Source organism: Talpa europaea (genome assembly GCF_964194135.1).
Source record: "Talpa europaea genome assembly, chromosome: 14".
NCBI lineage: Eukaryota > Metazoa > Chordata > Mammalia > Eulipotyphla > Talpidae > Talpa > Talpa europaea.
This window is the reverse complement of record NC_140082.1, coordinates 71,806,399-71,832,786: the sequence shown is the minus strand read 5'-3', so window position 1 is coordinate 71,832,786 and position 26,388 is coordinate 71,806,399. Positions and strand designations below refer to the sequence as shown.

At 46.4% G+C, this 26,388-nt stretch overlaps 1 protein-coding gene across 3 annotated transcripts in view; it reads right to left on the bottom strand.

Moving 5' to 3' along the window:
* Positions 1 to 3,931: 3,931 nt before the first annotated feature.
* The window catches only part of CNIH3 (cornichon family AMPA receptor auxiliary protein 3), a gene marked incomplete at both ends in the record, with an annotated part of 82,073 nt that continues 59,616 nt past the window's right edge, over positions 3,932 to 26,388 (bottom strand). For 2 of the 3 annotated variants that reach the window (XM_084254181.1, XM_084254182.1), the window contains 3 exons: positions 3,932 to 3,959; positions 7,898 to 8,041; positions 12,126 to 12,238. In XM_084254181.1, the coding sequence (XP_084110307.1) occupies positions 3,932 to 3,959; positions 7,898 to 8,041; positions 12,126 to 12,238 (285 nt within the window). The remainder of the gene's footprint in view (positions 3,960 to 7,897; positions 8,042 to 12,125; positions 12,239 to 26,388) is intronic. The other variant, XM_084254183.1, reaches the window with a different exon arrangement.

The window sequence follows — 26,388 nt, the reverse complement described above, 5'->3', positions numbered from 1 at the left end:
ATTTACTGTGATTATCACAACCATACTCTAAAGGAGGTGTTATTATTACTATCACCACCCCCTGTTTGCAGATAGGACAGCTGGGTCTCAGAAAGGCTAGAAAGTTTGCACAGGACCCTACACCTCAAATCCTTCTGGTTACAAAATCATTTATACTGTGAGCCATGGGTGGCGAGCAGAGCCACACTTTGGGACAGGACCCCTCCCCCGGGGTTATTTTTCACCCTCTTTTCTCTGTTTTGGCAGATCCCATCGCCCCTTCTGTACCACAGCACCCCCTTGGAAATGCAAAAATAGTCAATGTCTTGGAGTCCAAAAGACTTGATCTGGAATCCCGGCTCTGTTATTAGTAATTGTGACATTGGTTCACATTTGGATAGCCTCTGTAAACTTTCATATTTCAAATATAAATTGAGGACAAGAATAGTTCCCACTTCATTATATTGTGAGCATGTATGAAACGATGTCTGCCAAGTGCATGGTACCCACACATGCAAAGATTTCACACCAGCTGTTATCACAGCTGGTGATAGAACAGCTGGCTAAAGAACACAGCGCTGAAAAGAGCTGACCTCTGCTTGGGATACCACAGATGGGGGTGGGCAGCAGCGGGGCAGCTGGGCCCAGGGACCTTCACCCCATCCCACACGGTCACTCCATGTCCCTTCCTTCAGAGGCCCTTGTGCGGCTGAGCACAGGGCAGAGTAAAGATGGCCAGAAAACTCAACCCCTACAAAGTGTCAGGTCGTGTTCACCATGTATGGGGCACAGTTCTAAGTTCTTTACAAAATGAACTGATTGAATCATTATAGCAAATTAATGCCATGGGTGCGATTATGCACTTTGCTTCACAAAGTGAAAAATCAGCTTAAGGGGCTCTCCCCAGGTCCCACTCTGACCCTCAAGGCACCCCCGTGCCAGGGCTAAGGCGCTGCCTGAGTGGATGGGAACCAGAGTGCCAGCACTGCCAGCATGCGATGCCCCCTGAGATGTGCTCCCCTGGGTGCCCACGCTCATGCTGGGTGGAGTGAGCTCTCTATCACCCAGAGGTAACAATCACTTTGTGATTTATCGAGGGTGCTATTTCCCCTGCTTCACTCTCCTTCCTCCCTTTGGTCCTTTCTATGCAATAAACAACGAGACAAAGATGTAGGGCAGGAAAAATTATGTGAGCAGAGGCAGACCTGAGTTTAAATTCCAGCCATGGCTACACATGCTTACCACTGTGGGCTACTGCCAGAGACTTGTCTTCTGGGAGTTTCATCATCTAGAAAGCAGAGATAATGTGGACTTCGTGGTATTATAATGAAGATCAGCCCAAGACCACACTGTGCATCTACTATTATTTCTCCATTTATCATAGTGTTTCATAGTATTGTGCTCTTCTCTGATTAGTTTACCCAGGGAAGACTCACCTTCCCTCAGTGTGATCTGTAAAGTGGGGTAAGAATAACCAGACTTCTTTTGTAAGGATGGGGGAGATCAGGGCACAAAGCTCCTAACACAGCACCTGGCATGTAACATGGACCCTAACGACTCTGCCAGGTAACCACTGGAATTATTTCCCAGTCACAACTTGTAGGAGGGAAATATTTGGATGTTTCTCTTCCATGAACATAAGTACCCAAGAAGTACTTGCAGTGGTTAAAGCTTTCAGAGGATCACCTTAGAGAAGACCCTCTCACATGAAAGTAAAGCTGAGGCTGGCACAGTAGGAAAAGAAAACCTGACATGCCCTCTAGAGCACTTTCTTTTAAAAGTATTCTTTTCTCCAAAAATTAATGCTAATCAAATCTTGCCATACGCTAAAATGGCCCACCAGCTTCCAGATGGGATAGAAAGAACATGGGGTGAAGTCACATCACATAGCTCCAAAGGCGGTCTGGACTGTGGGGGTCAGTCAGTTACCCTCTCTGAGTCTCAGCATTTAGAAAATGGGGGGGAAATAGTATCAACATCATAGGATTGTGAGGAGGGCAAATGTGGATGCCACCTGCAGTGTAATAAAACACGACGTAAATGGGAATGGTTATCACACACTGCTAAGAAAATTATATCAGATTTAATGCTCAATCACAGTAAATTGAGCCCCTCAGGATGGTGGTTATCACTGTAACCTCCTACTTTATAGTCCTGAATTTGCTATTTTGATGTTAACAGCCTTCATGTGCTTGTGTGTGCTATTATAAATCATCTCAAATCTTTTTGAAAAGAGGCAAAGGATAAAAACAAAACAGCTCCTTCATAAGAAGTAAAGATGGACCCTCTCCTTCACATATGTTCGTGTGACAGTTGTGGGGTGACACTCGAGGTCTGCAGCCTGGAGCCCAGGGCCGTTTCTCTGGATGAAGGTAAGTGGTCTTTCAGGAATGGAGTCAAAGGTGAGGTGGCCAGCCCTAAAGGTAATGCTCCCCCCACCCCAGCCACAGCTACTCTGCCAAAGCAATGGTGTTGGTGAAGGGGGAGTCTTGGGAGCAATCCATCTGCTCCCCTGCAGCCCCCCAGCTGCATCCCATGTCCTCTCAAATTCTCCGGTTTTATATCTTCAGCCTCAAGTCTGCTTTTGTTTTCTGGAGAATTTTTAGAAACAAAATGCCTTTTTGAAAATTTGCTATTTCTACCTACTCACCAACCATACGGAGACAAATCGAGCCTGTAATGGAGTTTAAATGAGACACTCAGGTAGGCGAGACACCCAAGTTGTTGCTGCATTTTAAACATAGCTCACAACGTGTTACACAAACACCATTCATAAACCTGAATCACAGGTTTCAGATGGGAACTGGGTACATGTATAAATAGCCTGTGTATGTCAGAAGAAAAAGAAGGGATGATGGAGGAAAAAGGTCAAAATCAATGTGGCCAATTGAACCATAATAAAAATCTCACCCTTGTCATTATTTACAACCTCCTAGCACAACTCCTACTCAAAAAGGAGAGAATATCAAATGGAAAGTTCTAAATAAATTAACGTCTTTGCATTGAAGTAAACAGTGTGAATGATGCTGCATCGTGAAATGAAGTTGTAATTAAATTGTCTCACTTCTTGGCCACCAGATGTCCACTGCACAGGGCGGTCATGCCAGCATTTCCGGAACTGTTCTGGAAGGTGACCTTGCCCAGTGTTGACCAGTTGATCTGCAGTCACTAACTCTGTGATGGCTTTGGATGGCAACAAAAGAATACAGTTCATGGTGGTGAAAAACTAACACTTGGAATGTGTTGAAAACGTTCTTAAAAATCTTTTTTCACTAGGACTCCCCTCTCCCCAGTTCAGCCCTCCCACCCCGTCATTTTGGACACAACTCATGACCAACATACTGTGCCAAATCCCGTCCATGATGTCACTCAGCCAGGCTGTCACAGAGCAGGGCATGAAACGCCCGTGCAGGCCCAGGGCTGGTGACAGCTAAAGGCCAATCCGCACAACTTCCAGAGCCTTCCCACTGAAGTGAAGGGCATGCCCCTGACTTGAGCAACAGTCTCAGATAGCCCACAACATCCTTGGCATCTATCATGGGCCCCACAGACTCAGCCTCGACTTTGGGGTCACGTTGTTTCTTAGCACGTTCCAACCTCCACCTGAGGTCCAGGAGCCCGGTGTGAACTTGCTGCAGGGACTTGTTCGATGAGGAAGCAGAAATTTCGGCTCAGGAGAGGTTCAGTGTTTCAGCAGCATGTCCCCAGCACCCTGCCACCACCTGAGTGTGGGATGTGAATGTCAAAGACTGTGATACACAGGCAACAACATATGTGCACAGTTAACTTGGGCCACGGGCTAATGTGTGGCTCCAGTTCCCAGTTCCAGGTGTCCACAGCTCGCTCTCTCACATCTCCCCCTCAGGTCTGTCCTTCAATCACCAGCAGAAGTGGATCTCCCCGCCTCCAGCCTCTCCCATCTCAGTCTCCGATGATGTGTGTGGTCTCTGAGTTAAGAGCTCACTAAGGTGTAGATCATGCTAAGAGCAAAATGGAGAAAAGAAGGCATGAGTGGGAGCCTGCAAAGGGCCCAGATTGGCTTTCAGAAGAGGGCTTTTCCCAAAACCAGACCCCTTGGTTTCTTAGCCCAGTCACTGGACATCTTGTCTAATCCCCTGTCGCACCCCCAACAGCTTTCTACAACATAGGACCAAATATTTGTTAAAAGAGCATATTGCAACCTTTGGGTAAAAGATGTGATTGTTCTAAGTGTCTATTATCCTCGCCGGGCTGATTATTATGGTTGTTATTCCTCTTTCTTGTGATGTCAGGGTGCAGCTGATTCTTTATCCCTCCCAGCTGCCACATGCTTCTGTGACGGCTCTGTCCATGAGTGCCCCGCTTACACCGGATCATGTGTTACTTGGGGGAAACCATCATCCTCTCTCTTACAAGGACTGATATGTGGACACAGGGCCTCTGGGCACACATGCTACAATAATTCTTAATTGGGTAATTCCCTGGTCATCCTGATTAAAACAAAATCCAGGATATTAGACATGCATCATGAGCATTGTCTTCAGGTGGCTCCCCAACATAACTGGGGAAGGAGAGTGGTGCACCCCTAATTCTGCAAGGTTAGGGGACATTCTGCATCAAAAGAAATCATTTTGTCTGGCAGAAAGAAAAACAACCATCTTTTCACATTTTATAGATAGAAAGGATAATCCAAAAAACAAAACCAAATGAAAGAAACTGAAGTATTTTACTTCTAACTCTATCCAGTTGCAAAGACCCAGTGAGCTCTTCTCAGCAGCTAAAGTTTTATCTGCAAGAACCTGATATACCTCATGTCCAGAAAACATCATTAGTCAGAATTGGAGCTAGAGGGGCCTTACTGGACGAGGGTCAATGGGAAGTGGATTGCTCCACGTCAGGCAGCTAATGAAGGCAAGGTGAGGAACCAGAGTGTGACGCCCAAACCAATGTTCTTTCTGTGATAAAACTGAGCTTCATTGTGAATGCCTTTGATGTCTCGCTTTCAGTCACCCATGCAGTCAATATTCATTGAGGGCCTCCTGCATGCCAGGCACTACTCTGGGTTCTTGGAAACAATGGTGAGTGCACAGCCCCGGTCCCTGCCTTGAGGGACTGCACAGTTATGCCGTAACAACAAGGATTGAATGAGCACCTACTGTAGGTCAGGCCCTGACCAGGGCACTGCAGATACAGAGGGAAATGAAATAGACAAGGTCTCTCAAGTAAACCATTAATAACATAATTACAGAATAAGAGAAATAACCATGGGGAAAGCCAAGCATGACCCAAAGCAAGAGAGCAGGAGGGTGGTGCTAATTTATGTGGGTAATGTCGCTGCTCAACAGTCTTCATTTGGAAAGATCTTTATCTTAAACAGACAGAGTTCACACTACACTCACCAGGAGGGATAGTATTAGTGCCAGTGCAAGTGCTGGTCTGCCTTAATGTTAGAGTTAGTGTTAGTATTATCTACCTCCCATCCCATGAAACCTTCAAATGTCTCCTGGTCCACAAGACACTCTGAGAAGGGTGGCGCTGGATGCCACAGTGCTTAGGAAAATAATGGGAAGAGCCCCTGTTTTAGAGCCAGATAGATTGCTACTTGCTAGTACCATGGACACATTTCTTTGCCTCTCCGAGGTCCTCAGAAACCTCAGCTGTAAAATGCCATTCCCACTCATGGGTTCCCAGCTCTGCCACCTGAGTCTCTGTCACCGAGCTCGGCTCCAAGGCAAGTCCCCACGTGTGTCTCCTCCCCTCCCTCTGAGAATGGCCCAGGCTGACAGTCCTATGCACTCTACCAGCTCCGAATCTGGGGGACCAAGAACTCCTGACGTGGGTGTAAGGGGTTCTTTGAGAAGCCCTGAAGTGCCCTAACAGGTCAGGTTCAACAAAGATTGTGGAGCCCTGGCTGCTCCCAGTGAGGTGGAGGAGCAGTTGACTCCAATTTTGTTTTGGAAACAAAGCAATTAACGAGTAAGCATGAGGCAGTGCCAAAATGAACTAAAGGACTTGAGGACAGATAGTTAAACAGAATGTCTGGAACACAACTGCTTACAAAATGATCACACCCAACTAACGACTGGCAGGAGCTACCAACATCACCCCCACACCATCCGTCCCACCCCCACAGCTCGGCAGATAGAGCTGCTTTGCTCCCTCTCTGTGAATTCACATGCCTTCTTGCCCACAATGTCTTAGGCTCCAGCAGTTACTGCAGCAAAGCTGAATGGAGAGAACTTGACCTGCCTCAGTGTCCACTTGGATGAAGGTGGACCCCAGATTAAAGAAGCAAAAGCCAGGTTCTGCTGATTTTGAGGGGAGGCAGTGTACCTCTGAGGACAGGCCACTTGGTCTATGACTGCAGCACAGTCTGTCTGCAGTCCCACCAAGAAAGAGACTGCACACTCTCCACTGAAGAAACCCAACTCCTCGTTAGCCTAAGGTTTACATTGCTAAGCTTGTGAGGACCTGGCCCACACTTTACTGGTTTCCTAATAGGACCAATAAAGAACCACCTGAGTTGCTAGAGAGTTCAGACTTGGAGTGAGAGGCTTAAGTGAACCTGTTGGGCACCTTGGGAATCTCCAGAGAGGCTTCAGGGACCCTCAGACTCCTTGCAAGATAAAGCAGATAATGTCCCAGGACACCCCACTAACGAGGAGAAAGAAACAAGTCACCCTGAGCCTGGACCAACACTTGACTCCAAGAAGAGTGTGTCACAGAAAAACTGAACCTCCTTCACAGGAAGCCCTACCTGCAGGACTTGCGTGACTTCCGGACACAGGATGCAGAGGGGAGAGGAGGCAGAACCAAGCAGCACCTCCAGAGTGGCAGGTCTCATCCTTTTGGCATGAAATTCTCAATCAGCAGATCTAAGCCCAGGAACCTGCATTCTGAAGGAGCACATGCTCCTCAGCCCCTAATTTCAGTGCAGGATGCCCAAAGACCACATTCTGGTAGACTTTTTTAGGGCTGTCTGAGAGACAGCAGCAGCCTTGGGGATCAGAGTGAGATGGACTCAGACTTGTGACAGAATCAGGAAAACTAACTTCTCAGATTCTATTTCCTTGTTGTGAGTTTGTGGACAGTGACAGCACTTAGCTCAAGATAGGAGCAATACATGTGAAGATCTCAGCCAGAGTCTGGCGCAATTTAAATGTAGCTACTTCCAAGCCTGACCTGAATGAACCCTGTGGCCTTGGTACCTAGCCACCAACTTCCTTTCCTCCCCTAGCCACGGAGAACTGAGCCACTTTGGAGACAGCACCAGGACACTTACAGGTAGTGACAGGAGAGCAAGGTGACCAGCCAGACACCCAGAGAAGAGCCCACAGAGGGATGAGGAGGAGGAGGTATTTTCAGAAAAGGCACTCTCTGGGGTATCAAACCATAAAAGAATCTTTTTATAGCTATCTGCTTACTGGGATGTTTTGAGTAAAAAGATGAAAAGAGGGGAGATTCCTGAAACAATCGCCAAGTCATCGTGCTTCTCTTAATTAAAATGGTGTTATGTAACATTGGGGGGATTGTTAGTGTAAGTGTTTAATGACCCAACCTGCCCCTTGGTGAAACATGGCAACTGCTGGGGGGGGGGTCTCTGTTCTGGTACCCAAGAATGCTTACACACAGGCTGGGGACAAGGAGCACAAGGCTGTGTAGCCGGGGCCACTGACTGGCCCAGCTGCAGAGTCCCAGAGGCAGGGAACAGAAGCGACAACCTTACAACACCCACCATCTCCCAAGAGGTGTAGCAGGACGTGCCCATCAGCAGGCAACGCCTCCTGCTCCCTGAGTTTTTTTTATATAGAAGCCCTTGCTCTGAAACCACTCAGCTGGGGTTAGACCTGCTAGACCACCTGCCAAAGACCAGGAGGCCAATCTAATTTCCTCTCTTTGCTGCAGGCGTCAAACACACCATGGAGGGGCAGAAACTCACCAGTAAAGGTAGTAGAAGAAGGAGAGGAGATAAAAGGCCAGCTTACACCAGGCCTCCTTCTGACAGTAACTCAAGGTGTCTGCATTCATGACCACAGGCGGGTCATATGCTAGTTCAGAACTATCTGCCGGACAGTGGAAATACCTGTAGAAAAAGAGGACACGGCATCATTGCCTCCAAGTCTCGGAAGGGACATCAGAGGCAGGACTTCCCTCAGGGGAAGCACTGGAAGCTGCTGTCTGCCTCCTGCCCAAATCACAGCCCAGGCACTGCAAGAAGAGACTCCGGCACTATCTTCCAGCAGGTGGTGATCCCCCAGGTACTCAGCTCCAGGGCATTGTGGCGATTTCACCCACATGCAACAGAAGGAAAGATGTTTCTCCCGGTGTTACCAGGGAGGTACCAGGAGGAGACCCCTTCTCCACGGGGGCGGAGGAGCCGACACTGTGTATTAATGGGGATATGCGGATAGCACAGCACAACCCCGCTGCCTACATGGCATTCTCCCATGATCCTACCTTAATCATGAGCTACTCTGGATTAAATATCAACCTCTACTCAGACCCTCATTTGAAATCTTGAATACTCTTGAGTGGGACTTCATATTCCCACTAGAGAGTGGGGTAGTTTACAGATACTTTTCATCTTGATAGAAGGATCCAGAACAGCAAAATGATCACTGGTCATGTTGGGCAGAGAGCACCCCCAAAACAGTGGGCAGAAGACCAGAGGGAGGAGAGGGGCCAAAGCAAACTGTGCCTGCCTCAAAATATCACATCAGCTCACAGGGAACTGGCATGTTCAAAGGACAGAAATTTCCGGCTTGGCGAGACGGTGCAGGAGGCTTAATCCCAGGCGCCCTTAGCCTGGTGAGCTGGTGGAGCAAGGACCTGTCCTCTGACTCAATGGGAGGCCCCTGGGGCCTTGGTCACATCCCATGTGAGGCTGAGGATGAAATGCGGCTGAAATGGCTCGAAGGCTGCTTTTTTGTCAGATGGTAAAGGAAGAGGAGGCCAGGGGTGCAAATTAATGGTTCCTGCAAGGCTCTGGGACAGGCTGTGGTTCTTGATCATCAACAAGGACCAGGAGAGTGGACTCTGACCAAGGGATTAATCACATTGGCTTTGAAGAGCATTCCTGTAACATAGCAACTCGGGGAACTGGTATTTCAGTTTCTTCTTCTGTCCCCCTGAGAGGATCGCACTGACATTATCTGTCATCCACACTGTGCTGAGAGAAAATCACAGGCCAGATTCAATGATATCTGCCAACTTGCAGCCCTCCAGGCCACTCACCTCTCCTCTTCCCTGGGGCAGATTTCAAAACCTATTTGCTTTAGCTGTGGCATTGCTCCCAGATGACCTCATTAAGTGGAGTAGGGAGGCCAAGGGGCTGCTGCTCACCGGCTACCAGGCTGATCTTCCTCGGGTCAGCCACTAACCTCGCTCAGCCTCCACTTTTTCATCTAAGTGGGGATGAAATTGCCCACTCACGGGGCTGCTGTGTGATGGTGTGACGTGGAGGGTGCAAAAATGTGCAAAACACAGGCACTGACAAAGGCAGACAGTTCCCTTCTAAGCAGACAGGGCAGAGAGGGGCTTGATCTGCAGGGGAGAGGTGGCTGGACTGACCTGCTGGAAGAGAAGGGAGAGGAAGAAAGAGAGAGTTGGAGGACCCTGATTTTTACAGGACACCTCCCCATATTTTCTTTCATTTTCTGAGCAGCTGCCAACTGCCAAGAACGAGGCTAGACCCTGTCAGGGATTTAAAAAAAAAAAATTACAACATCCCCCCCACCACCACCACCAGAAAGACTGCAATGACTCTTCTCATACAGACCCAAATATTCCAAGTGTAAGGACACACCGGCTGGCTCTCCGACTCCTCCTCTTTGGATTAGCAAAAGATACAGTTTTGTGGGGCCTCCCCAGTAGCACAGCAGGTTGAACACAGCACTGTGAAGCTGTCTGCAGCCTCTGCAGCACCAGTTCGATTCCCGCCAGCCAGGGAGATACCCACGTGGCAGAGGAGACCTCTCCTATCTCACCCACTGTTCCCCTCAGCAGTATACTTCGGTCTGTCTGCCTATTCTGTTCCCCGCTGTCTCTGATGAATCCTCTCATGCCCCACACATCTGGCCTGTACCCCAGCTCTTGCATAAAAATAAATAAATCTTTAAAAAAAAAAGATAAGAGTTTTGCAAATTGATCAAATGTTCAACCCCTTACATTGACATGCACCCTTCGAAGGACCTGGGGATATAGTCCTCTATAAGGACAAGAGCCAGTCCCTGGGGCAGTGTGTAAGCACATGGACTGCCATCCAGGAGAGGACACGGCCCTGCCATGTCCTAGCTGAGCGACTCTGGGCAAGGACTGGAGCTTTGTGAGATGCTGTTCCCCATGTGCAAAATAGACAAAAGCAACTACAACTACCCATTGTGGGTTCTGGACAAGGAAAGTGTGGAAAATCCTTCAGTGGGTACACAACACATTTCAACACCCCAATGCCTCTATTTGACTTCTCTGAGCTCACATTTCAGTATTTGAATCATTTTCCCTCATGCCCAAACCTGTGATTTCTTCTGTCTTTCTGGTTTTGGTCAATGGCACCATCACCCTCCCCATCATTTAATAAGGTTCCCTCTCCCTCGCCTCCAGCACCCAGGTATTGGCCAAGGCCTGTCCAGTTTACCTCCATGGCTCCAATCCCCTGTCCATTCCAATTTCCACCACCTAGTTCAAGACTCCATCATCTCTTCCCCTGGAATTTCACCATCACCTCCTAAACTGACTCTTCCTCATAAACGTAGCCTTTAATCTACCCCTGGAATTGATGTCAAAGTTATGTTTCTAATAATCACTTCAGGCTAGCTCCTGAGGCTTCCCATTTCCCACAGAACAAATTAATTCCCATTTTCCTCTCCAATCATTTTAGATCATCCGTATCTGACTCCCAGCTGTCTGTCAGCCCCGTTTCTGCTCACTTTCCTCCAAGAATCCTTTATCCAGCCAAACTGAATAACCGCTTTTCTCCAGTTGCTGTCCTCTTACTGTCGGGCTTATGCGTATGCTAGTCCCTCAACCTAAAATGTGCGTTTCTAGATGTTCACAGGTGATTCTCCCAGTCCAATTTAAATGCTTTTTTCTATACACTCCAACATGTATTCCCCAAGTATCTACTAATATACTTCCCTCTGCCAATAGGGTGTATGTTCCTTGAGCAAAGGCTATATGTTACATTGATGCTGGAATCTCATGTTTGGCATTAGCATGTGTTCATAGGCTTAATTCCATATGAAGGAATTAATTCTCCAGGCATAATTAAATATAGGTTATATTTTATGGTAAATGACAATGATGAAATATTTTAGAGGACCAAACTCTGGGATCCAGGGGTGAAGACTTCTGTCTTGCCCCCTCCCTGTCTCCTATATACATACAGTGATGATATTTTTATGAAAGCCCAAATCATAAGAACTGATGCGTGGCCTTAACAAGCAACAGAATGTTTAAAATCAGAACTATCCCAGAAAAAATCTAGCCTCTCTGGTAGGTACACTTATTTTATATAAATATAATTCATATACCATAAAATTTACCCTTTCGAAGTATTCAGTGGGTTTTCGTATATGGATAGAGTTGCACAGCCATTTCCAGTTTCTAATTTCATAACATTTCCATCACCCTCAAAAAAGAAAATCCTGCATCCGTTGGAGGTCGCTCCTTTCCAGGCCTGGGCAACCACCAATCTCCTCTCTGTCTCTGTAGATTTGTCTACTGTGGCTATTCATAGAAATGGCCTTTTATGACTGGTTTCTTACACTCATAATGTATTTCAAGGTTGATACACGTTATAGTGTACACCAGCACATCTGTGCTTTGGTTGCCAAATAATATTCTATTTTAAGGATAGACCACATCTTGTTTATTCATTCATCTGTTGATGAACATCTGGGAAGTTTCCATTTGGGGGGCTATTGTGAATAATGTTGTGGCTGCTTTTTAATACTGATCTTCCAGAGTTTAGGCTGTGGCTAATGGAGTTAGTGAGAGGAGTCTTCCCTTGTGGGACTTACTGAGAGTAGCTTGGGAAGAAGGCTCTGGAGAGGGTGCCCAAAAGGAAGGGATGACAAGAAGGTGGCTGATCTACTTGGGGCCATTGTCTATGGAAGGCCAGCGAGTTAAGCAGAAAAGAGGATGGGCAGACCAGTGTCAGGCAGACTTACCTCCAGAAGTGATAGAAAAGTAATGGGACATTCAGCCCCAGGGTGAGCCACTCCTGCGCACACAGGAACATGATGCAGAAGAGGCTGTGGATGGAGTATTCTGGCAGCACCAGCTGAAGAAGAAGCAGAGACACAGGCCTGGGTTAGAGGGAGGAAAAGTCACTCCTGCTTGGACACTGACTCTGACAGCTGGTGATTTACTGCCACAGCAAAATCACGGTCCCACAAACTGTCATCCATTTCTGGTAGGTTTTCTGCTTCCTAGTACCAGAGCCATGCTTTATACCCAGCCCCAAATGGACATAGGCCTCAGTACCAGCATACCACCTAACAAAATACTGCACTTGCTTCTTGGGGTCACCCATGGATGACACCAGGAAGACTACAGGAGAGGTCCAGACTCTACAATGTCTGAACTGAGGCAGGATCCACTAGGAGAAAAAGTAATAGGGTTTCTAGTGATTCTATACCTGCCTTGATCTTGTTTTTCTAGCCCCATGTGTATCTTTCTATATAGTAAATCACAAATCTAAAGTAAATACATGTGTTTATTCAAATATGGAGGATTGAGAAAAATAACTGAGAAACTACATTTTGCTTGCTGATGGGTGAATCCAGGGGAACCCAGAGAAAGAACATGACATGCAGTGATGGTTGAAGAGGAAAGCATAGCCTTTGGAGAAAGGGGAGAGAAACCAGCCCAGACCAAGAAGAGTACGGTGGTGGAAGTGGACTCACAGGAAGACAAATACCCTCCATTCACCCACACAGATGTCAAAGGGTAAAAAGAGATTGAAATGATAGTGAACACCCTCCCAAACAAGACTGTTTACAACAGACAGAAATCAGAGTTGTAACAGAAATCAAAGGAAAAAGTTGGTCCCTAGGCAAGCAGTAAGGAAAATCAAAGACAGATGCAAATGCACCATCTTTCTCAGTCACAGAGGGATGTGTGTGTGTGTGTGTGTGTGTGTGTGTATAGTATAGTCTCTGTGTATTACTGTTTGGACCATCATAAATGCTGTAGTCCTTCTAGCAAATCTTTCTAGCCATCCTTCAAGGTCCATCTCAAAGGCCTCTGCTCTAATGGCAGCTCTGCCCACCCCTCCCTACCTCACCCCGCTCCACCCTGCAGCTCTGAGGCCTGCATCGCATCGTGCTTCCTGACCCACCCCAGGGCACTGACCACAACTGATCCACAAGTGTCATTCTCCTCGTCCCATGTGCCCCCTCCGCAGATCCACTCCATAGCTCTAATAAGCTGCTTGCTGAGCTCTCATCTCCATCTGCAAAGTGCCTTGCATAATGCCTGGCACTTAGTAGAGATTTAAAACTTAAAATGCACTGACCAAGTGCATTTGTTTGTGCCGTGGCTGACTAGTGGTAGGGATGTCTCCTGTGGTCACAAACCAAGACTTCTCTAGGTGTGAAACCAACTGCCTCAAACTGTCCTATTAGGTAGAGAAGATGATTTTGGTCCCCATTTCTTGCTTCAGTCAGATGTACTAACTACCCCAGATGACAGATCCAGAGGGAGACACGCACTAAAAATCAATATACACTGAGGTGCACATGTAAGAAAGGCATTTCAGAACCAAGGGTCTTTTTTATTCTCAAGTCTGATGAAGAATGAATTCCATTGACCCACACCTTGGAATCATCAACAGAGAATGAGAGAAAGAGCCATTACTCCAGAGACAGCGATAGTGAGCAAACCTGGCAGCCTGTCCCTTCGAACCTCAACCAACTCAGGGGAGGGGATACGTCTACAGTGCCTCCTCCCAGGACTGAGACATCCTTGCCCACTCCATCTGTGCCTCCCCTGCCTCCTCTCATTTGGACAGAAAGCACATTCTCAGCTCAGGCAGGCAGGCCAGTGTTAAGAGCAGTAGCTGTGACTTCTGCCGTACACGTCTCTATATTTTTAAATCGCCAGTTTCAGCCTGTTAGACTGAGATAATTAACATGTTCAGAGACAGCCACCGAGGGCCTGAATCATCCCTGGTAGCACCAACCCCATCGCCAACTCCAGTGACAAATCTCTGACTGATTACAGTCTGAATTCCAGGTCCCGGTATTAATCACCGCTGCTTCCTCCCTCTTTGGGTTTGATTTACAACGCAAGCTGCAACCTTCTGAGCAGGGAGGATTCATCACCATCACCATGTTGAGGAAAAGTGTTCACGGGTGCCAGCTGGTTCCAGAGGTCCCCAGCCTTTTGGATGGGTGCAAGAAAAGCTGAAGGACTCATCTTGCTTTTGGGGTGGCTTCTCCTAATTGCCTCTTAGTGTGACTGAACGGGATCCTCACAAGTGGGGAAGAGCCTCCAACCAGCGGATCCAGAGAGCAGAGTTGCCCTTTTCACACACCTTAGTTCTCTCCTACTTCCCCAAGCCATCGTGGTCTCCATGCAGCGGATACAGGGAATCTACACCTCCTAGACCAGATGAAGATGGGTGAGCCCATCTGCACACAGAGGGGTCATTATTGCTGCCCCGCGCACTCTTCCAGCATCCATCTTAGGGACACGGCAAGGCCGCGTTTCTCAGCGCCCAGCGACTGAGCGGGGCTGATGGGGTGTGAGCAGAAATGATGTGGAGAGAGGGCTGAATCATTGACTAACCAATGTAATGGACTCTAGAGTCTCTTTCTCCCCTCTCTAACAAGCAAAAAGACCTTTGGTTCCAAAATGCATTTCTTACATGTGCACCTCAGTGTGTACTGACTTTTAGTGCGTGTCAGCTTTACACCCTAAAACCATAAGCGAGGACAGGGACCCTGGGGCAACTTATGATGGACAAAAATTATGAGCAAGAAAGAAACACATGTGGTTTTAAGCTGCTGAGATTTGGGGGTTGCTTCACAGTATGATTTAACCTGCCTGGTCTGGGACAGATGAGTAATCAGTGGGAAAAGCAAAATGGTGTTCATGATCCTCCCCTGCCCACAGCCAGCCCCTCCTTTCATAAGCTGGGTGCTCAGGAACAGGCCCAAGGACCACCTGGCAGGCATAATCCTCATTCATTCGCTCTGAGCTTGTCCAGTGGGCATATAAACACCACCTCCAAATCTACCAGGCAAACAACAGAAACACAGACTGAAGCGTGGACTGACCCCGAGTCATCTTCAGCACTGAGAAACTCTTATGGAAATCATAAAGAGAAGCTGTTAAATGTATAGTCTCATTCCTTCATACAACACACGGGGACTACTTTACTCAGACCATGGCCTATCCTGCAGTGTTATAAATACTAGATAAGTGGTCTCAATACAGGTACTGTGGGTTGTTGAAAGGCCTACAATTCATTCCAACCAGGCGGGCTCACAGAAGGTTTCATGATCAAGGTGGAATCAGGTAACTGGAAAGGATGAGTGAAACCTTATCACACACAGGAAGCCAACGGGCAGCATTCAGGAAGGGGAACTGTGAGAGCAGAAGCAGAGAGAGCTGCAGTCACTGTCCGGGCTGGGTCCTCCACCAGCCCAGCCGGGCCTTTGTCTTTTTTTTTTTTTTAATATAAATGAAGATTACTTTCTTTTTTTAATTAATTAATTTATTTATATAAGCACTAGGTACAGTCAGAAGCGCGAGAGGGTGAGAGAATTCACCAGAGCCAGAGCGGGGAGGAGAACAGGCAGAAGGACCGAAGTACACTGCTGAGGGGAGCAGCGGGCGGCAGGAAAGGTCTGCACGCCTATTTGTCTTTTAATGGTATTTAGATCATGCCTGACAAGAGCCAACTGACTGGATAAATGTCCCTTTTATTCCCCTCACACAGGACCCAGCCTTCTCATCACTTGCACTGGAGTCATCTTGTGCCAGCAGCATATGCTGAAGGTCTGGGGATGATGTGACAATAGGATTATAGCAACCTCCCCTCACCCCCACTATGCCCCTGCTCTGATGAACACAGAGGTCAAAGGTCGGGTGAAGTTCTAATAAAACACCAGCAAATTTCACACACTTATAAGCAAAGACCTCAAAGTTTTCACCCCACGTTCTTCCATCACTTCTATGAGAATGGATGCGGCCTCTGCTGAGGACCAGCTGTCCTTATTTCCTACCCAAATTTTAGTCCTCAGTTTCCATTTCCTGGCATACCTTTCCATCCAGATGGTCCACAATTACTCCGTGTTGAAAATTTACACTCCATCCAGTTTACCCAAATTTATCCGCTCAATTTTCAAATTCTGCTAACAATGACCATCTCTGACTCCTCCACCTCATACATTCCCACACCAGGCTCTTTACACATCTTGCCATTTCTTGTTCACAGCCGCTTCTGTTCATTTTCTTTTTTTTATTTCCACTGTCTGGTACTGATCAGGGTGCCTGCACCTCATCCCACGGCCGGCGCAAGAATCATCAGTAGGTTTTCTGTCCTGTACGCTCACCCCCTCCATCCATAGACCAGCTACCTCCTCCACCGTGTGTATGACACAGTCAACTCAGCTCTAAATCTTCATCCATAGCCTGGTTTTTTCAGGAATTTTACTTATATTCAAAATATTTTATTTCCATTTATGTATCTTTTTATTCATTCGTGTATCACTGCTTAAGTCCACAAATGATTTACAGATGACTGGTAAACTTTATATGTTATGGCAGCATAATGTAATGTGGGGTAATGTGTAAGGTGGGGAGGAATTTCTGAGCAGCTGGTATAAGCCTTCCTGGGAGCAAACATACTAAGAGGTACAGGGGCCACTTGGGGCCACAGATGCTACTCTAAGACCCAGAGTCTCCACTCATTTTTGAATGGATCCTGTCAATTCAGACAACAAACTCTTCCTCTGTGATCACATTGGGCTAAAAATATTAACCCAATATCTCAAAGTGTTATATAAATTCTTACCAGTTACATAATGATCAACTGAGTGATACTGAGAAAGGCAGCAAGCCATGCTGACTCTTGTTTTCCTCATCGGTAAAGTGCCAACATTTACAACCTCCAACAAGACTTGCTAGGACACGACATCCTATGAATACCAGGGCTCTCATGGTGAAGGATGATGCCACTGCTGTGATAACTGTGAGCATCTATCGTGACCATCATGTACCAACTAATCCTCATTTTCAGGTAGGTAACTTGTCACTCTTACCCTGAAAGTTAGTGAAGTGGTACAGAACCAGACTTGGTGCCATCACCCCCTTTCCTGTGCCACCCCCTCCTGCATTAAATCCAGAGAAACCAAGAGCTGGCCCTCAAATTATACAAACTACTGACCTTGCCTATTCCAACAATAACCCACTCCCCTGAGTCTTGCTCTGAGGTTTCTCTGCCCCTGGAGCCAGTAAAGGAAAATATCTCTTATTGGAGTCCCCAGCCCATGCTGAACTGACCCCCAAACAGAGGAGCCCTTCCTGGATGAGTAGGACAGAGACAAATTTCACATAAATGTCTTCTGGGGAGATCTGTTCTCCATTTAACCCCAAATGAATAACCTGCACACGATCACCCAGTGAGATCATGGTGGATTCACATGGGGAACAGAGGGTACAGTGGGAAGGAGGGAAGGATGCATGCTTAGGAACCCAGGATTTTGCTAACTGGGAACACGAGAAAAACACCCCCAAGCACTCTCTAGAACTTAGTCTTAACCCCGTTGTTGCAAGGAGGCCACTTTCTCTTTAATTACCCTGAGGAAAGGAGAGACACACACACACACACACACACACAGAGAAAGAGAGAGAGAGAGAGAGAGAGAGAGAAATTAAAGTCCCAGAATCTCAGGTCTGCCTCCCCCAGGGGAATGGCTCCCTGCAGGCCTTTGATCCCCTCATGCCTGGGACTAGTACCCCAACATCTGAAATGTCACAATTAAGCACAACACCTCAATAGCTCAGGACCTGGAGGGTTCTGGGATTAGGCCAACTTAAGCATGGCCTCTTTGATGGAGTCAGTATGTTAAATTACTTGACCTCTTGGATTTTGCACCAATGTTTATCAATATTTTTAATAGATGAGCAGAGAACTACAATACATAAGCCATACACAAATCACTAGTTTAGAATTATAATTTTAAAAGTCACCTAGTCCTGGGTCCCAGTCTTTACTCCTAAACCCCCAAGAGGGCTATGACAGTGCTGGACTCACAGAGCATTACTCACTAACTACTGCCCATGGACTTGAGTCCAGGAAGGGAGCATGTGCAGAAAGAGCAGGAGCTCTTCCATCCACCGGTGCCTGCTCCCTTAGTGCCCGTGGCCACAGTCTCTAATCTTGGATGGTTATCCTGGCATCAACTGGGGACAGAGGTCAGCTCTCCAGTACCCTTCCACCTCCAGAACCCCACTGCCTATGGCTCCAGCAACCTCTGCCTGTCCTCACCTGGTAACCTCTGCCCCCTCCCTCACCAGCTCCTTTCAGCTATCTCTGGCCTTCCTAGTATCTCAATGGTTCTGAGAAGTGACTGGTTCCTTTAAGGATCACTTTTGGGCCTGGCCCTCTCTGCCCACACCTCCCAGCCTGCCTTTTATCTCTTGTTTTCATGCAGCTTCAAGACACACTTGAATTTCAAAAGCCTCTCTGCCAGTTTCCTCCACACTTGTTAAATTACTGAATTACCTAAGAACCCACTCAGGGAGGAGGTGAGAATAAAAGCACTCTCCCAAATAATGCCATATTTTTAAAGGGACAAGATTCTCCTACAACTTGCTGGCAATTCAGACATCTTAACACTTGTAGCTACCCACTCCTTTTCTTCTTTTCTCTGAGCCACAGATGATGGGAGTAATAATCGTGCTCAGAATATCAAGAGTGATTAGGCAAAAGTTCAGATTGTTTCAGTGGAGAGACACGAACTAAAGGGAATGTTCTAGAATGCGGAAGGCACAGGGTAAGGGTTTAACAAACCTTCTGATGCTAAAGAGCCCCACTTATGAACTCATTCAGCAAATATTTATTGTATGCACTACTAGGTAGATAATGCAAAGCAGTCTGAGGGGAGGAGGAGGACAGAACATAAAAGATCACAACAAATATCAAGCCAAAGTACAGAGAAAGGCAGGTCCAAGCAAGGTGATGCAGGAAGAGAGAAGAAACCATTCATTCAGGATGAGGAAATAGAAGAGGGCCCCTTGGAGGAGAATCGTTTCTGACTTGAGATTTAAAGAATGAGTTGTATGAGAGAGGGCAGGATGTGGAGCTTGAAGGCATCCCCCAGGGATGCTCAGCAGCTACCTTCATTGAGGTGTTGAGTCACTTTTCTTTATGTCCTAGTAAGACATCACTTCTACATCTTCCACAGAAATGACAGAGACAGGAAGTCCTTCATAGCAGCCTCTTCTTAAATCTGCGAGACTTTCAGGGAACAGTCATGACAATGTCACTGGGCCAGGGAGGACCACAGTGACAGGTACGGGGCCAGGGGCAGAAACAAGTCATCTATCTTTATTTTGTCCACAGACTGGGCTAAAAGTTTTGTGTATGGTGCATGACAATTAGTCCTGATATTGGATTCACCTTCATTAAGTTCCCCAGCGAATTTGGGGGATTTGGGGAACTCTCATTGGGAGAAAGGGTTGCCAAGCCCCAAGGCCACCTCTTCTTAATCCACTGTCCTCCTAAAGTGATGTTTTCCATGTGAGGCTTCTGTTGCCACATCTTTTGTGTAACAGGAAGGGGCTGTATTCAGAGGAGAGAGTTTAAGTCATTGCATCCCAGACTGGGCCTTAATAGAGCAAAGGCTGAGGGAGTCTTGAGCTGCACCAGCTTCCCAAGGAGAGCCCTTTCCACAATAAAAGTAGATGATTATCCTACTTAACAGCTATTAAGTGGTGTTAATTACCTGTTATCTTCAGCAGATTGGAGAAATTTTGCTCAAAACAAGCAACAGAGGGTGAACTGAAGAAGAGAACAAGTATCAGCATTTGTGAAAGAGAAGCAAACTGACATGATCACCACTAGCTCGTAATTATTGAGGAGTGCCGCTGCACATACAGGGAGGTGGGTAGTTTGGTGACCATCGCTATGCAGCACCAAGTGCAAAGGCAAAACTAATGAAGACAGCCTTCCAGACTGCCCAGTGGAGAAGGTGGCCTGATCATGAGCATGCACAAGTGGGTATGTCCAAAGCATGGCTAAGGCCAATGATAGCTGGATGGTGCTCCATCATCTCTCATGGAGACCATGACTGTCTCCTAACTGTTCTCCGTTCCTCTGCCCCAGCTCCACTCCCAATCTACTTTTACCTAGCAGCCAAAGGGATCTTTCTGAAATGCAAATTCGATCATATCACTTATCTGCTCAAAGCACTTCCCAATGCTCATAGAGTAAGCCCCAAACTCCTTAGAATGATCTCAAAGGCCCTATTTGATCTGACCCCACACCCACCATTGCTGCCTTGCTCTCTCTACACCAGCTACCTCAACTCTCTGTCATTCCTCCTGTGTGTTCGCACCTCAGAGCCTAACACTCCAATGTCAGGATTAAGTTCTGGGGTTCACCGACATCCAAGGAATGAGTAGAGAAAGCAGAGCAGACTGAGATGCCTCTGAAAGCGCGGCCAGAGAAGAGGGAGGAAAACAGAGGCTGTAACTTGGTGGTTAAAGACAGAGAAACAGGCAGCCAGGTTGCTGCAGGAGAGGGCCGTCATGGCAGGAGACAGTCCTAGGGATCAGGAGACACCAAAGTCCCTGCCACTGTACCTGTCTAGAGAAGTATGGTTGTGAAGAGGAGGCTGGTGAAGGGCAGTAGCTAGAGAGACATATGGGAATAAGGGCTTTTTAATGTTTTTCTTTGTTTTCAAGAAGGCACACCAGATAAACACAACCTAACGTGGAGGGAGGGCGGTGCTGAGTGATTTTGTTCCTCCCATGAAAGTGACATGAAGCTCTGGATCTGCCTGAAGACTGAACACCCGGTGGAAACCAGGTTTCTATTTCAAATGATCAACTTCCAGGTAAATTTTTGGAATGCAAACAATCCATGTATTAGTTGGGGACAGTCCAGGCTCCTCCTGCAGCCCCTACCACTCAGAGACAGCATTGCCAGGTACCCTGGAGTAGGTGTCCAATAATAACTTAGTCAATGAGCAGATGAATGAAATGACCCTAAGAGCCAATTAATTACTTTTCACTGGATTTAATTTCAGCCAGCTCACTCATACTCCACATTCACTCAACAGGAGTTATTCAGGGCTTAACATGCCCCAGAGCCCTGGGCCAGGCAGAATCTATACAATCCCTATGGGTTCCTATGAGCTGGCTACTCATGGGCAACTGTGACCCACAGTGAACGTGTGGGATGCACAAGCAAGTCACTCAAAACACGTGTTCCTTCTGCCTGGGAAGTGCAAAGCAAGCAGCTCCCCACATGGTTTACAAAGAGAGGGTCCAAGGTGAGTGTTCACCCCCTTGCGGGGAGCAAGGGAAACAGGCCAGCACAGGTGACTCCCTGTCATCTTTCACATTTTTCCTGGTGCCTTTGTTTCAGGAAGGTGATTCTCAGTGAGTTTAAGCAGTGGGTGGTCTTGCAAAAGCATATGCTTTCATGACAGAAAACTCTGGAAATATTAGACTGGAATAAAGGGGTGACGGATACCATCCTGATGTCCAAGCTGGAGGCTGATTTAACTTCAGGAACCCCAGGCCCTATAGAGACTGCTTAGAAGAGACATAACATCTGCGCTGTGTGTTGCAGACCAATCAAAAATTACATTGAAACAGAAGGGATAAAACTCAATCAGGCTAAAGTCCTAAAATAGGTGGACTTCACACTGGATGGAAAATAGCTTTGCTTTTCTAATTTCTTCCTATAATGTCAGGCTATGTGCACTGGTAATCATTTTTACAGAGTGGGAAACCGAAGCTCCGAGAAGTCAAAGTAACTTACCCAAAGTCAAAGAGCCCTTCTGTGACTGTAGGGGCAGGAAAGGACACAGTGCAGGTTTTCTATGATCCAGCAGACCGGGTAAGGAGGAGTCAGCGTCCTCAGTGGCTTTTGCAGGTCTTTTATTTAGATTTACCAGGCATATGGCAGGCAGGGGTGCTGGGGGGCCGGGAGGCTGGCAGTCCTCCCAGCCCCCAGCAAATCCTCACTCTCTCTGGGCTCTCTGGCATTCTCTCTGCTTCTCTTCTTCTTCTCTCAGCTTCCGTTCGTTCTTGGCTTCTGCTGGCGTCCCCGTGATGGCACTCTTATAAACTCAGTCTCTCAGCCCAGGTATACCCACTTCAGGTGCACGCCATCAGGCATGCATTCGGGACCACAGGGTTCCCTCATCTATCCTAATGGAGGGAAGGCAGAAAAGCCTGATACTTTTTCCTTACCCTACAGTGATTCACCCAGCACTGCTGCAGCCCTGACCTCCAGTAGCACGTGTGGGCTTCCAGAAGCAAACAACAGGACCCACACATAGCACATGCACAAAAAGCAAGGCAAGAGCTATGCTGTCCGCAGCACTGCTGGAACCATGCAAAGTCTGAGCCCTGATGAGCAAGACCATGCATACTTCTCAACAGTTCCACAGTTTTTTTCCATTTGACTTTTCAGTAAAACCAGAGAGCACGTTCTAGAAGTAGGAAGTACAATAATAATGACTTAATTAAATTACCAGGCTGCAGAGGAATGTCTCCTGGGCAGTGTGTGTGTGATGTCTGGTTAACACACTGAGGAAGATCATATTTCCCTGAAGATGCAGGATTCAACACCAGCAGAAAGAGATAAGCAACAACAATGATGCTAAGAATGCTGGGGTTTTTTGAGAGAGTTTTAGCAGATTTGGTTAATTAATTGAGATCACTTAATGTTAACAAGCCACTGTGAAAAAGCAGTATGGCAACTAGAAAATCCAAGAAGTTTGGAAACTTAAGATAAGTCTTTTTAGAGTTTTCAAGGTGGTTGCCAGAGCAACCTCAGGGACCAGATCCTGGAAGAGCTGAAACATTCTATTTTAAAAATAACCAGTTGATCATCAGAAGCACAGTGAAACAACCAAATAATAAGATACACATTGGAAATTCTTATGAAGAGGAGCATTTTTCTCAAAACCGCAAAAATTCTATCTATGAAGCATATTTTGACCCTGGATGCAAACAAATTTCAAAGTGACTCCCCAGAGGTCTGATTATCACCTGCATCTTGCACACAATATTTAAATTGAAAGCTCCTCTTTCCATTTGAATTTCCTCTGAACTCCAACTGCATGTCAAGTTCCTTCTACCTTCAAGTCTTAGCCCTTTAATAAGTTTCTCACGCATGCATACACACATTCATTCAACAAGCACTGGCGCATAATTTATTGTATTATTGTGAGTGATACCTGTCAGGTGATCTAAAGGCAGGATTAAGTTAATGGCAAAGTCCTGCCTTTAGGAAGAGTAAAACCCAGAAGGAGAGATCAGATAGATTCATACTTAGAACTCAAGACAGTATAAGATCCTATCATGTGATTGTAGGATCTCAAAAGTTACTGGTTCCCAAAACTGTTGTACATCAGAATTCTTTGCAGAGTTTTCTTTTCTTCTTTTTTTTAAATTTATTTATTTTTATACAAGAGCTGGGGTACAGGCCAGAGGCGTGGGAGGGTGAGAGGATTCATCAGAGGCAGCGCAGGCAGACGACAGAAATACACTGCTGAGGGGAGCAGCGGGTGAGACAGGAGAGGTCTGCCACGCCATGTGGGATTCTCACCAGCCAGCCGGGATCGAACCAGCGCTGCAGAGGCTGCGGACAGCTTCACAGCATGGCGCTCAACCCGCTGCGCCACCAGGGAGGCCCACTTTGCAGAGTTTTCTAAAAATGCAGATACCCAAACTCCACTTCAGAAATTTCAGAGGGTGGAGCCCAGGGATCTGCATTTTAAATGTCTTGCATTTGACTCTGCTGAGCAAGCAGGTTTGAAAACAACTGCTGAAGGTAAGAAGAAGAGAACTTACCCTGGCTGCAATGGCAGTGGATGGACTTTCAGCAAGTCTTTGGACCCTCAAGAAGATATCGCACACAATTGGATGAGCTTTACGTGGCTGGCCCTAATTTAAGACAGCTTGGACAACAGCTTGGGAAAGGACCCTGGGGAGGGTATTGAAACTTAGAGAGAGGTGTTGGGGCTCCATTAAAAGGTAATGAGGAGGGCCTCCCTGGTGGTGCAAGGGGTTAAGATGCAACCTATGAAGTTGTCTACAGCCGCTGCAGCATGAGTTGATACCCGGCCAGGGAGATACCCACATGGTGCAGCAGACCTCTCCTGTCTCACCCACTGCTCCCCTCAGCAGTGTATTTCAGTCAGTCTGCCTGTTCTGTTCCCCACTCTGTCTCTGGTGAATCCCCTCACCCCAAACACCTCTGGCCTGTACCCCAGTTCTTGTATACATAAATAAATAAATCTTAAAAAAAAAAAAAAGGTAATGTGGAACCATCACAGGCCTCTAAGCACAGGAATGACATACCCACAGTAATGGTTGCAGAAATAACCTGGAGGAGTCGTGATGGATGGACTGGCAAGAGTTGGCATGTGATTTTCAGAACCAGAAAGGGGACCTCTGGTTCTGAAAGGTAAAGAGATAAGACTCTAAGATGGTAATAGCAGCGATGAAAAGTAAGAGATGAAGAAATATTATTTAGTATTTTTATATACTGCTTTATTTCAAAATGGATTGTAGGTGGCTCACAAATGTGTTGTTAATTTATCATGACATATTTGTCTCTGTACAGCTATATTTAGTCATACCTAGGATCATACTGAACTTATTTGTGTTTTTAAACACTTCCCTCTGGGTTTGTTCCAGTCTCTGCTCTGGAAAAAATTCCATTTTATAAACACTCATCAATGGCGGGTGGCCTCGTATGTTGTGGGGCAGCATAGGCACTGCCAGCAACTCGAGGCTGAAGAAGACTCAGCGATGGACTCTGGAGGGTTGCAGCCAGGTCAAATAACCAAACACATAGACCAGACATCACTGCATGGGAAGGCCATAAAAGATCCAAGAAAATAGAGCAGGCAGCACCTCCCCTGTGGTGCAGGGGTTAAAGTCTCAGCGCTATCTAATGATCAGCAGACACTGCAGCATGAGGTTGATCCCTGGCCAGGGAGCTACCCACATGGTGCTGCAGACCTCTCCTGTCTCACCTGCTGCTCCGCTCAAGCAGTGTATTTCAGTAGATCTGCCTGTTCTGCTCCCCACTCTGTCTCTGGTGGATCCTCTCACCCCCACATCTCTCCCCTACATCACAGTTCTTATATGCATAAGTAAAAATAAATCTAAAAAGAAAAAGAGTTTTAATGATCTTAAAAAAAAAGGAAATAGAACAGGCAGAGATTATTCCTTTCTTAGTGAATTAGAGAAGGCTGCATGGCAGAGATAACATTTGCATTAAAATGAAAAATATTATTGTAGTCAACAGAAAAGAGCATTCTAGATGATAAAGTAGTGTCAGAAAAGACATAAAGAAAGGGAGTCTCAGAGCAGAGTCTTACAGATCTCTATTCACAATACATGTGAATGTCACAATCCCTGACACATAGTGGGTCTTCAAAAAATACTAGGTCAGCTAATGAGTGTTAGAAAGGAAAGAGATTTCAATAAGATCAAAAGATAGGTTAGGGGAGAAAACAGAGGTCCTTAGAAGCAATACTAAACAGTTGTTTTTTTCTTTAAAATTGGGATTCAGAGAAACTTCTGGATAAGAAGTAACATGTGACCAAGGTTTACATGGATCATTCCAACAGTGATGTGCAGGGCAAGATGGAGAGGAGGACTAGGGAGCAGACCAAAGATCAGGGAAAAACCACCTAGCAAGTGCTGCTGTGACAGTTCAGGTAAAAGGAGAGGGAATTTAAACAACACACATCACATCAAGCCACACCCAGCCTGGTTACCGCCTTAGGGAATATGGTTCCAATATTGCCAGATCCTTTTCTCACAATTCAGGACTTTTGTGTGGAACTTTCAGATTCCTAAACAATTAAATGAGCCAAAAAAACCAAATTTATAGGCCACTTATGTAAATTGCAACTCTTAGTATTTATAAATAGTATATTTATATAAATATATAGCATAAATTAGTATTTATAATTAGATAATTAGTATTATCTTAGTTTTACAATTCTTAGTATAGAACAAGAGGAAAACAAGCTCAGGGGAGAGAACATAAAACAAAGACCTGTAGTCGGGATGTGAGGAAAGAAAAGGAACCAGAAAGAGACAGAAATGAGTATGCATGAAACAGGAAGAAAATTAAGATGGCCTTGTGCAAGAAACCAAAACGAAGGAGGTGACTGGTAGTGTCACACTCCAGAAAGCTCCGAAAGAATGTAGAAGTTG